The sequence below is a fragment of the Argopecten irradians genome, chromosome 12 (assembly GCF_041381155.1).
Source record: "Argopecten irradians isolate NY chromosome 12, Ai_NY, whole genome shotgun sequence".
NCBI lineage: Eukaryota > Metazoa > Mollusca > Bivalvia > Pectinida > Pectinidae > Argopecten > Argopecten irradians.
Window position 1 is genome coordinate 38364670 of NC_091145.1, and position 13415 is coordinate 38378084.

The 13415-nt window shown below is 33.2% G+C and overlaps 1 protein-coding gene across 2 annotated transcripts in view; it reads right to left on the reverse strand.

The window, feature by feature from the left end:
- Positions 1–1535: 1535 nt before the first annotated feature.
- The window catches only part of LOC138304921 (uncharacterized), a 41768-nt gene continuing 29888 nt past the window's right edge, over positions 1536–13415 (reverse strand). The window contains exons 1-4 of one of the 2 annotated variants that reach the window (XM_069245315.1): positions 8906–9211; positions 7372–8761; positions 5164–5287; positions 1536–2092 (exon numbers count right to left, since the gene is read on the reverse strand). In XM_069245315.1, coding sequence (XP_069101416.1) covers positions 2037–2092; positions 5164–5287; positions 7372–8697 — 1506 coding nt within the window. In that variant the 5' untranslated portion in view covers positions 8698–8761; positions 8906–9211 and the 3' untranslated portion in view covers positions 1536–2036. Of the gene's footprint in view, positions 2093–5163; positions 5288–7371; positions 8762–8905; positions 9212–13415 lie in introns of those variants that run through there. The other variant, XM_069245316.1, reaches the window with a different exon arrangement.

Sequence of the window (13415 nt, forward strand, 5' to 3'; positions counted from 1 at the left end):
GAAGATAAACGTAAGGACGTATTTAGATTATTTGAAGATAAACGTAAGGACGTATTTAGATTATTTGAAGATAAACGTAAGGACGTATTTAGATTATGTGTCCTTTATTTCCTGGAAGCTATACAATGGCACATTGTAAATCTATGATTTGTGGTAACCTTTCACCCAGGTGTCACTATCATGGCTGGTACATCTACGAGTGTGATGTTGATATGAGACTCGTGATATGTAATTTTGCACAGTGCCACATTACTTATAAATAGTTTTGAGTGAATAATATTTAGTGGGATAGCACTATAACCCACCAAGCTGGATCATGTATCGACGTTCTAAAGCTAGAATTTATTATCACAACAATAAATCAAATACACATAGATGATGTCCTCAACGTCCACAGCGTATTTACCAATCGTCACTCTTATTTATAAAAGCCGTGCTTACAACGGATGGCGTTATTAGACATAAGATAAAACTGAACAAGAAATATTAAGCTATATGGTTTCCAGCATGCCATTTTCTTTTAGACGTGTCTTATGAACCCACACAATTCAATAAAGCGATCACTGTTTGGTTCTTAAAGGATTTAACAGCGCTGGTCAAATAAACAGATGCATCTGATTTTATCTGTGTGTAGAATTTTAATAGAGCAGATGCTGGACATCTGATCATTATAATCCGTGGTTGTTGTTATCCCATCCAAAGTACAATTGTCATGTTCTGTGTCTAGTATTAATGGATTTTATAACGTTTGTAATCCCGACTGATCTTTACATTCCCTGAATTGTGCTGTAACGATCAGCATTTATTAAGTTTGACAAATTTATTGTCATCATAGGTGTCTTCAATAGCATATAAATTACATAAAATTGCCTGTAAGTGAACTTCAAGCAGTTTCCTTAGACAAAATTTAAAATTTTTGAAATCGTGATTAATAAAACGTTTTTTTTTTAATTATTTTCAAATATTATTAACGATATTTTAGTGTTACATTAGATTTTGTCTACCCCTTTTATTTTTAGAATTCTATAGATTTTTGAATTCTATGGATCTGTTTTTGATATTTAACTTTTGAAATTGATTGCATAACCTCTTCTTTTCTGATAAAAAAAACTGAAAAAATATATAATCAAATTGTGACACACCATTTAAATGTAAAATCCTTTCGCATGTTTTAACATATTTAAACGAATTATCCACAAATAGATGTTACCAGCAGGTGTACAAGTTGAAAACAAAGATAAAACACGAAGGAAACAAAAAAAAATGCATAACCTCTTCTTTTCTGATAAAAAAAACTGAAAAAATATATAATCAAATTGTGACACACCATTTAAATGTAAAATCCTTTCGCATGTTTTAACATATTTAAACCGAATTATCCACAAATAGATGTTACCAGCAGGTGTACAAGTTGAAAACAAAGATAAAACACGAAGGATAAAACACGAAGGATAAAACACAAATAAAACTTTTACTCATTTAAATCTTTATTTATTTTGAAGAAATGCGTAAAGAAAAAAAAAACATTTTAATTATACAATTGTGATATTATAAAGTATTCTATTTATCTTTTTAACAATGTACATGCATTGTTTTCTTTCATTAAAAGAACATTTTTAATTGAAACACGGCTATTAATGTACATAAAACGCAAAATAACATTTTAAAAGTAATTACAATATGAAATTCTTTAAGAACTGGAATTTGTTATCAAAGTCTCCATTGATCGAAAGCATTGAGGTTTATTATTTTGTATATAATAACACAAATTCCATCCAACAAAACCAATTACTATATGTTTATATGTACCGACTCTTGCTTTTTAATTGTAAAGAGACACATCTATGTCTTTGTCATCCCGACGTTGTGTAATGTACACTTGAAGACATCTGGCTGCAAATTAAAATGCACGTGCAGTTCACTTCACCAACATATATTTCAGCATATCGAAATTAGTCATTATCTGAAGCAGAGGTTTCGTATTCAAGCGTAGTCCTAAACGGTTCGATCCCGGATATACTCGCGGCCATATCCAATTAGCGGTAGTCTGCCGGGGTGTCTAACCATGTACCGCCTATGTCTGTGCTAAATCCTGTAAAATGAAATTATATAGTACATGTATACTTCATAGTGTTACATACTCATATCGTACATAGTATATGCCGCCTGATCATTTTATGATGAAGGTGACATCGAAAGTTCACTGGTTGTGAAACAATTTCATTAGATAAACCATGCTTTCCATCCTCAAGAAAATGTTTAGAAATACATAATAAAATCAAAGAGAAGTTTGCTATGGTATATTTAAGAATCTCACTTTGAAACAAAGTTATAGATTCTGCAATCGTGGCAGTTTAGCGAGGAATAAAAAATTTCAATTTATATTACATGTACTTCGTAAATATTTGCCGCTTTCAACTCCTAGTTGACACAAACAACATACACAGAGGAAGATTTTGAAGTTGAATGGTATTGTTACTAAACATTCCTCGAATGTTAGCATTAATAGTATATTAATTAAGAAGGGGGACAGCGAAATATTTACGGTATAATTAAAGAGGTAACGAATTGGAGAAAAAATATTTGTTTTTGTAATGATAACTCAATTTTCTATGTCTCTTTAAATGTTCACTCGCATGATCCTTAGGACATTATTATATGTAATGATGCGATTTTAATCTCGAATTTCATTGCATAACAATTTAATCTATTAATCGTATTGCTTTTGTGAGAATAAATACAGCTTCACTTCCCACAGGGAAGTTGTACGATGAAGTTAATGATACAGACTACAGGGACCGATATATTTCTGCAGGAAATGTTGACGGAAATGTCTTTATACTGACAGTGCGATACATTACAAGTCAACTATAAAAGCCCACTAACATTAATGTGAAACTGTCAATTATTGTACAAGGAAGTTGGTTCATTTGGTTTATAGAAACATGTGGAATGAAATGACTATTATTATATCTTTAACTATATACACTGTCCTCCAAAAGTTCTGTTACATACGTGTTTGTTAAAAGTTACTGGCAATTTATCTCTGAAAAAACAATCGAAAAACAATTAATGGTTTAGAGAAGGTTAATATGCTAATGAATAATATATATTGATGCCTGTTAAGAAGATCTACACATTTCTATATTTCATGTATATTTGTAAAACTGCACTTGTTACAGAACTTTTGGAGGGCAGTGCATATTCGATGAAATATCACAACTAGGTAATAATATGTACGGTGTAACAAGCGACGACAAAATAACAACAAAACAATGACGAAAGGAAAACAAAACAGTTGATAAAAGAGAAAAATACGAAAAAGTGGAGAAATGGTAACAAAGAACACTGTCAATAAAGCCAACAGATAAAATTAACGAAAAAACACTATGTAAAAATCTATCATCTTGAAATAAAAGGCAACAGCAAAATCTCTTAACGATAAAACAGTAACGATACAGAAGTCCACGGAAGATTACGAGAAAACGTGGAATGACAAATCAGTAGAGATAAGTCGCATAATAAGTAACATACGATGAAAACATAAAGAACTGATGAAGTTTTCAACAAAACAATGAAGGTTAAATGTCATCGACAAAAGAAGGAAACGGAGCTGTTATGGAGGTGAAGTTATCTCCATACTTTTGGGAAGACCATGTCATTTTTTTCATACAGGTCCTATTTTCTTGAATTCTTTCATGCAGATTTTAAATCTGTAAAAAAAGGTGTTTTCGAACTACTTTTGAGACACTTGAGCTTGAAATATATCATCCGTGTAAATTTGCTTGACGAAAATTAAAAAAAAAGAATCATAAAATTGTAATATTAGGGTAAATGTAGTATCAATCCTGATATTTTTTTGTCCTAAATTTCTACTGATAGAACACTATACAAAACTATTGTATTTTTACAAATGCTAACAAATTTTCGTTATGTTTAGGACTGTTTCAAAATCTGTACGTAATTATCATGTTTTCGTCCCCTAAAAATTCAACCATTGGGCAAAAAAAATTAGGTGAAAAACCCAAGTGAGTTTCACAATATTTGTATATGATATGCCCAAGGTAATATATTTTTCAAATATCATATAACACATAGGGTCCTCGACATCAATTCATATGATTTTGTGATATCATATCTGGTTCATGTCTGTTTCTTTTTAGGATTTTGTTGTTCCAAATTTTGTATTTAAAGAAAATCCGTATGCGATTTTGTTTTTAGAATTCCGGAATTTCATACCGGACAGATCCCTTCTTATCATTCATTGCGACGAACGTGTTTGAAAGGCCATTCCAATTTACAACAGGGACCGCAAAAACATTAAAAATATCATCTAGGTTTCACTTCGTTGTTTTTATTTGATTTATTTCATGATTTTAAACTTTCAATATTTAATGTAGACAATTTTCACCTATTGAAAAAAATATCCAAGTTGAATGCCCTAGCGTATCGGAAACCATTCTGGAATTCAAACAACCTTGGCAGCTTTTGGATTAGCGTCATATGAATTGGCGCAGTTTTCATAAATATTGACCTATCTTAAAGAAGAATAAAGTCATGAACTAGTAGGTAAGATTGAGATCCTCTAATATAACAAATCATAGGAAAAGGTGAAATCTACCTGGAGGTACGAGGAATCTCAAATGGCACGGTTAACACAATGTCAGACCAAAGCGTCTTGAGTAACCTATATTGTCGCTCAAAAGTGTTAGCAAGTGGTTCGTCTGTTCCATGCAGTGTAAATGTGTATACAAATGTAGATTAGATTATCAAAATAGGGCAATGTACTTTGTTATTAGTTGGTTCAGTGATTGATTGATATTCTTCTGTCTGAATGCTTACTCTCCCGACGTACATTGTTCATCTGCTTAAATCGCAACTTACTTTGTTAAAGAGTCTCCGTGAAACTCAATATTTTACTGATTATAATCGATTCTGCTATCGGATCGCAACCCTAACATTTCAGTAATCGTTAATTGTCTTCTATTAATAATGCGACGAGACATTAAAATGCATATTGAATATACATTGTACACTGATTAATCTTCTTTCCTATAACAGTTATAATTCGACAAATAATAAAATGTGTATTAATAATGCATTTTTGGATCAATATTCGCCGAGTCATGTTTTTATTACCACCCTCTAGGATGTCCTTCTTACCGTGATCACTAGTAGGTAAGGCCGCCCTCATTCCACACATCCCTTCTATACAGAAGTACAGACCTAGGCAGGAACACTCCGCGTCTATGGTACAGGACCGGGTCCGGATCCCGTCACATCCTGACTAAAATTAGAAAGTGGAAACCATTGTCAGTCCAGGGCGGATATTGCATATTACAAATGGTGATCGTGAAATGTATTCTGTTTTAGGACTTCGGTTATTTCCTTACAGTCCAATTGTTCATAGAAATTAGTCCGGCAAGACCATTATCACGAAATTAATTTGCGTCTGTAAAAATCAATTTACATGGGGATGTTCTATAATCCTTTTCGATAATATTTCAAAATACAAAGCGCAAAACAATTTTATGTGGTGAAGCGGGTATGAAATAGAAAGCAGTTAGTCCTTGTGGTTGCGACAATATTATCGCCAGCAATAGTAACATAAATATACGATCGACCTATTGTCCTAAATGGTGGTAAGGCGATGTAATGTATGAAATCCTGTTAATTCTGGTCCACGTTCTTAATTCATGATAAGAGAGCGACTCAAAATAAACTCTTGTTTTGGTTTTTGTCAGAAAAGATACCATGCGATGTATTGAAATGTTTTCGGTTGGTTACCTTAGATATCGTGAAATAATTGCAGAGACTTTGAAAACCTGTAACTTTGATGAGTTCTATCACTGAAGGTGGTCCATACATAAATGCACAGGCTGACATGTTTTTGTTGAAGCTTTTAGATGTATTAACACAAGCTTAGTGACCTTGTATCATAAGAATGGTGTAACAGTTGTTTTACTTGACACATTTTACAATAGCTAAAAAAGGAATAAATATGTTTCGAGGAAATAAATGTGGAAGAATGTATCTTTAAGGAGACCGGTACATTACTTTGTATCATAGAGAGCATGTCTTTCCACTGTCCAATGTATAAACCATTACTACCAGTATGTAACACTGGCTAATCGATAGTTTATTTATTTCTCTTTAGGAGCAAATATAAATAGAATAAAATGCACGTGTTGTAAACGAATATTTCTAGTAGATATGATATATGTTAATTCAATCATTGTTAAAAAGAAAAAAAAAACAAAAACAAACAAAAACACAAAACAAAACAAAATGAAAAAAGAAGAGAAAAAACCCAGGGACTTTAAAAGCTTACCAGTAACAGTTTGCGACATTTTCAATATGATAAACCATCATGACATCATAGCAATATCATTTCACTGTTGTAATGACATATGTACTGTGTGTAATCTCTGTTGGACCTTCCAATTACACGTTTACAAGTCGGTGACATTTACCTGATATGTGGCATTTAATAGATTAATGAAATAGAGATAGACGACTTAGCTAACACTTCAGGTTTAAAAGTTTTAAACTAATTTTCCATAAATAACTGTTCTATTCAACGAGGCAAAACATGACTTATAAATCGAAGATAGAATGGTGACTGGTTGCTCTGCATTTTAAACCAATATTGTCTGGGTTTTTTTTTGTTTTTTTTATTTCATCAGTTTCTGGCCAGCTCTGGTGGTACGGAATTAAACAGAGGTAATTCGATTTGTAAATCAATATAAGAACGGATTAAAGAAAAAATGAAAGAGTCCCACTGTTACCTGGAGACACAATACGAATATAACACAGCCTCCCTAAAGTATACAGACATTGCATACAGGGGAGGCCTTTAAATGGCGTAATCAAACAATCAATCAAGTATGCCAAAAACGTCTCATACATTAGTATCGATGATTTATAAATGTTTAACAGATGTTTAAAAGCAATTAAATAGAAAAGAATGTCACAATTTATATATTACTTGCATATTACACTTTATACCAATAAGGGAATAACACTTATATTAAAAAATGTGTTCACAATCATTGTGGAATGTGAATCATCACAGTGCAATGATATAAGTTGCAGGGGAACCGGATCTACACGTCTTCACAAAATCGTTGTTTAAATCATGTTACTAGACCAATGTTTTTAACAAAAAGATGTTTTTAAGGGTAAGAAACAATATCAGTATAATAAGGTTATTGAATTACTGTAATTTTTATATCGATTGAAAATGCAATATAATACGTGAATTCATGAAACCAAAGAAATCTGGTTACCATGCTTAAACGTACCTTGCATCTTTAACATATTTGATAAAATCAAAAATAGGTATTCAAACTAAAACGAAACGTGCATTACCTCATCTGTGTCGAAAAATCCCTCAAAATCGTTTCCATCGTCAAAAAATTCACCACCAGCTATTTCAGAGCTGTCTAAATTGTCCAAATTTTCAAAGCCTCCACCAAACTCCTGGTCGTAAAAATTCTCTATACCACCATAGGGTGAAAATGGATCCTCAAACCCCGTGTTTGGTAATAAATTGTGGTCCTTTAGTCTATCGTCCCCAATAAGAAATGATCCATCGTCAGAAAATCCAAATGTTTCCGGAATATCGCCTGTAATCTGCCCATCGGTAGATACATCACTACTATCTGGAATTGTGTCATGAAATGTGCCATGATCTCCTTGAAATCCGTCGACGAAACCTGTATCAAACCCATCCATAGGCTCATTCGAGAACTCGCGAAAAACACCCTGATTAGGTGTATCAGAATCACTAAATCCTAGCTGGTTGAACCCACCCGAAACGCTGGCCCGTTGGTGGATAGGCTCAAGGACAACTTGTGGTAAATTTAGATTTTTTGCGGTTTCTTTTGAATGTGTATTCATACCATGATGGAGCTGAGCGGACGACCCGTCTCTATTTTCGTCGATAGAAGGTATACTAGAATCATGCCCGGCACCTAATAATTCAGTCCCTATTGAATCTCTGTTTGTTTCTATACCAAAATGATTGACATTACCTAGGTGACTATCACTAAAGACCTCCTCTCCTTCACTAACAACACTAGTAGGTATACTTTTAATGGGTTCATGAGGCCTTGGACGGAAAGGTGGAACATTTTCAATTTCGGACAGATTCGGAACTACAATAGATTGTTCATTTGAAAAATCTAATACAGACTGATCTAAAGATGGATTCTCTTCCGTTTGTGAGTTAAAGTCATCAACTGGTTTTATTTCTGGCACGATTTCTGTAAAGGATGAATCCTTGGTTTCCGTCTTTAAAGGTTTTCTAAAAGCATTTATAAAGATGCCAAATGCATTGAATGGTCTATACACATGTTTCTCATGCTTTTTTAACGTTTTTAATTTTGTTTTATTAGATTTGGTATTTTTGTTCTTCATAAATATTAGAGGTGAAAAATGAAAAAACCTTTTCATAAATAACGCATTTGGTTTAAATATGTTGGCGTCTAGACTACTTCGACGTCTCCTTAGAAAATGATATTTTGACCACAATGATAAAAGAGCTTGAGAATCCTCCTGTTTGTTCTTAGAAATATGTGGCTTGGTAAATAAGTTATATCTATAGCCATCGTACCATCCAAATGCTCCACTCGAATTTATTAAAGTTGTTAGCACAAAAATCACAATGAATAAAATGTCCGACTGAAAATTCATTTTCTTATGTCCTGATCCGCTCCGTCACGTTAATCCTTATTTTGGAGTCCAAAACTATGTCAATCTGAAAAAGAGAGAAATAAAGAAATACCTTCCTTGTTTTTGCAACTGCCTCTTACGTTAAAATTATATGTGTGTTGCGTGTTCTTACTACATAAAAAATATATAAATACTACGCATCTGTGACTGTCATAACATATATACTGACCACAAACGCCCTTCCCATCCAAACACGTCACGATGTAATCGTAATAAAGATACATGTTGTAAACACCCTCTAACAATATACTCGACATCCATAGATTGACTCATCCGTTGTGCTGGTCACACCCCTGTACGGCCCGACTGATTTTATTCTATACATTGGATCGATTGATAAACACTGTTAAATGAAGGATGGCAGCCTCTGTAGCTGAGAACTGAGAAATGAAGAACTACAATTATCACAAATACGTGACAACGTCAGAAATACAGAATATCAACATATCGAAAGCAATATAATCAAGTTGGTAAGGACTTTAACGTATTTAGTTGACCTAAGGCCATGGAGCTGTGGCATCAAACAAAGCCCCTGCTCCTGTCATCATCTCTAGTGTGAACCAGCTTAAGGTGGAATTGACCAACGATCCACTTAATATATACCTGATTAGCCGAAACGTGGAAATCTTACAATAATAGTATTTGTCTTTGTAAGTTATTAAAGATTACTTAGTGTTAATTGTGATATAAATATATATGATTATGATAATTGTGATACTGTTTTCGACTCACATTTAAATAACTCTGTATATGTGCACATACTGTGTATTTCCTGAACTCAAGACAGCACAAACCAATTCCACTAAAATGTGTTGGAGAATACCCATCTATATCGCCTTAATTCTTGTGATATAATGATGATATGTTATGTTGGATATCATTTTCTGTACATTATTTGTCAATAGCGTCTGACCTGTGGTTATAGAACACGGGTTAGATGATTAGCGAATACATATTGTAATGTGATTGTGTCCTCTCCGATAGGGTCATACGATTTTTTATATAAATAAACTCATATATAGTTATTTGTTTTGCGGAACCAATTGAATTTTCTAAATGTCATTTCCTTGACAAAATATTTAATCAAGACGAGGAACTTTACGATTAAAAGCTAGGCAGTTATGCTCGTAGTCATACGTAAGATGATACCTTTGAATTTATCTTCATATTTTCCAAAGCTGCTATATCTTAATCAAATCGGACGTTTCTATGGATCGTACTAATGACTAGATAATTTGAGTGTGTGTAAAGTGCACATTCAATTATGTGAAGAAAATAAGGAATTCTCATTATCAACAAATACGAACTAGATACTAGGAATATTTGTGTGAATAATATATCGCTTACATTAGTTTTCTGACGTACTGAAGTTAAATGGTACAATTTATTGTGTAAATGAATCGGATGGCATAGCTAATAAATGCAACAAATAAATTATATGGATAATAATTAAAAGCAAATATTTGAACATTTATTTTTGTTTGTCATGTTCACATCCGGCAATATTTTGTATATACAGATTATAAGATCGATATGTTGAACTAACTAGTAAATTCCGGATGGAACCGGTTAAATCTAAATAACAGCGGTAGTAATTGTTTTGAGCTTCAAATGCCCTTTACATCTGTATATATCAATTATTTCTTGTCAAATCAAGATCAATGATGAATGGATTATGGGTTTATACTTATAGCAAACCTCTGAAAAATTCGACTATCATAAAATCTATGCTTGGTAAGTTAGATTCATTCCCCGTATCATTTATATTAGGTATCAGTAAGACCGACCTATTTGCCGTAATGACTTAAGTGTATGTCAGGTTGTACGTTTTATCGAAACCATGAGGTCTCCAGAGGATTGTCTATATATAGTATGTATTGACAGACCGCATATTTTATGTCTAGCAAAAACTAAACAGATCGAATGAAACATCTCCTCAGTGGTCGTACAAATTTGCTTAATTTGTGTCCTGTACATGACCATATAACGTTTGGTTTGGATTGAATGAGAAATGATATTTTTCGCTCCAACTCTAACCTGTACTGAAGAAGAAAAAATGGAAAACGAAAAAGAAAAAGAAACATAAAAAATTGCTATTTCATTCGTCTCACGTTACGAAGTCAAACAGTTTTATCAGTTTATACTTTCAAAACAGGATATTGAAAGAAGAGAAATAACTTGTTTCCGATGTGGATAGTTCTCGGATACAAAACACGGTTGCGTTGGCGTGATCGTGACATCAAGTACTCCTGTTCACGCTTCTAATCTAACAATCGTCGTGACAAAATCTGTTGTAAATGGTTGTTACAAAATTAGCAATCAAAACCAAATATAAATCAAGATTTGTGGAACAAAAAATAGTTTGTATACAGTTTGAATCCGCGTAGCATACGCACACAAAATTTTGCAAATAAGTTTTTATAACTTACTTCAAATTATAAAAATATTGATATCATTGCTGACAATTAAGTTTTGAAACAACTTTATAAAATAAAGTACAGCTTGATGTAGGTTTACAGGATTTATCAAGGGACTATATTTCAAATCCATACCTAACGGCATTATTGCGCCATAACTACTGTAGATTTGGTTTTCATGGAAGTACGGAAAAATACAAAGCGACCAATTCGGTATGAAAACAAAGGAAAAATAGGTATATGATAAAGTTTCATCAGGCATGTTGGTCATACACTTGTAATTGATTCAAAATAAATCGCGGATTGCATTTGATTTTGGAGTTTTACACTGGTTGACTTATCGTGGATCGTGACACGGATACATCGCTTAATCCCAGAGCTTCACGTTTAACTTAGCATTGTTCTCTAAGACCGTCAAAACAGTAATTGAATTTCAAATTCAATTAAACAGAACACAGTATGACACATGCAAACAAGATATACTTCAGAGACTAATGGAAATACATAATTGCTTCCAACCCGTGTCCTCTGTTCTATTAGCAGTTACATATTTGACAATTCCCCAGAAGTTTTAAAACTTTGAGCATATTCTGCTGTAAAGATCTAGCAAACAAGAGCTTTTATAAAAGAGGATACGATGAATATACTATAAAACAAAAGAATTTCACCCCATTGTTTAATTAAAATTCCATTAACAAGACAGACACAAAGAAAGATTTCCCTTTGTCATACACGTAGTCGTCGATTTAGTGTTAACAATTCTTTAATATATTTCCTCGCTACGATGCGAGAATGTTCTAAATCAATAGCAAAATATTGATAGACCTGATAATATGTATAATATACCAAAATTCTAATTGTATTTAATTAAGAATTCAATTAATACGACGGACAAGAACAAAGTAAGATTTCCCTTTGTCATACACTTAGTTGTAGATTATGTATTTACAATCCATCAACACAATTCCTTGCTACAAAGCAATCGAAAAATACTGATCTACTTGTAGTGATATTATTATGGTTTTTTATATCGTTATACGTAATCTAAATCAAAGGAAATATAATTACGTGTTCAGATTCTATTATCTATATGATTGGAAAAGGGTCAGTGCAATCGTTTTAAAGAAAATCTATCAAACGGAATTAATTGTTGTTTAGAGATCACTGTTCTACTTAGTTCTGTCCCATAGTATTCTATTTAATGATTAAATATATTCTCTAAAAGAAAATGTTTAAAATATTCGTACCCTATCAACCTTCATAGTAAATATTACCACAAAGGATACCATCACTACAAAGGATACCATCACTACAAAGGATACCATCACTACAAAGGATAAAATCATCACAAAGGATACCATCACTACAAAGGATACCATCACTACAAAGGATACCATCACTACAAAGGATACCATCACTACAAAGGATACCATCACTACAAAGGATACCATCACTACAAAGGATACCATCACTACAAAGGATACCATCACTACAAAGGATACCATCACTACAAAGGATACCATCACCACACAAAGGATACCATCACCACAAAGGATACCATCACCACAAAGGATACCATCACCACAAAGGATACCATCACACAAAGGATACCATCACACAAAGGATACATCACCACAAAGGATACCATCACTACAAAGGATACCATCACCACAAAGGATACCATCACTACAAAGGATACCATCACTACAAAGGATACCATCACCACAAAGGATACCATCACCACAAAGGATACCATCACCACAAAGGATACCATCACTACAAAGGATACCATCACCACAAAGGATACAATCATCACAAAGGATACCATCACTACAAAGGATACATCACACAAAGGATACCATCACACACAAAGGATACCATCACACAAAGGATACCATCACTACAAAGGACATCACACAAAGGATACCATCACCACAAAGGATACCATCACTACAAAGGATACCATCACCACAAAGGATACCATCACTACAAAGGATATCATCACCACAAAGGATACCATCACTACAAAGGATACCATCACCACAAAGGATACCATCACCACAAAGGATACCATCACCACAAAGGATACCATCACTACAAAGGATACCATCATCACAAAGGATACAATCACCACAAAGGATACCATCATCACAAAGGATACCATCACCACAAAGGATACCATCACTCACACAAAGGATACCATCATCACAAAGGATACCAATCACACAAAGGATACCATCACCACAAAGGATACCATCACTA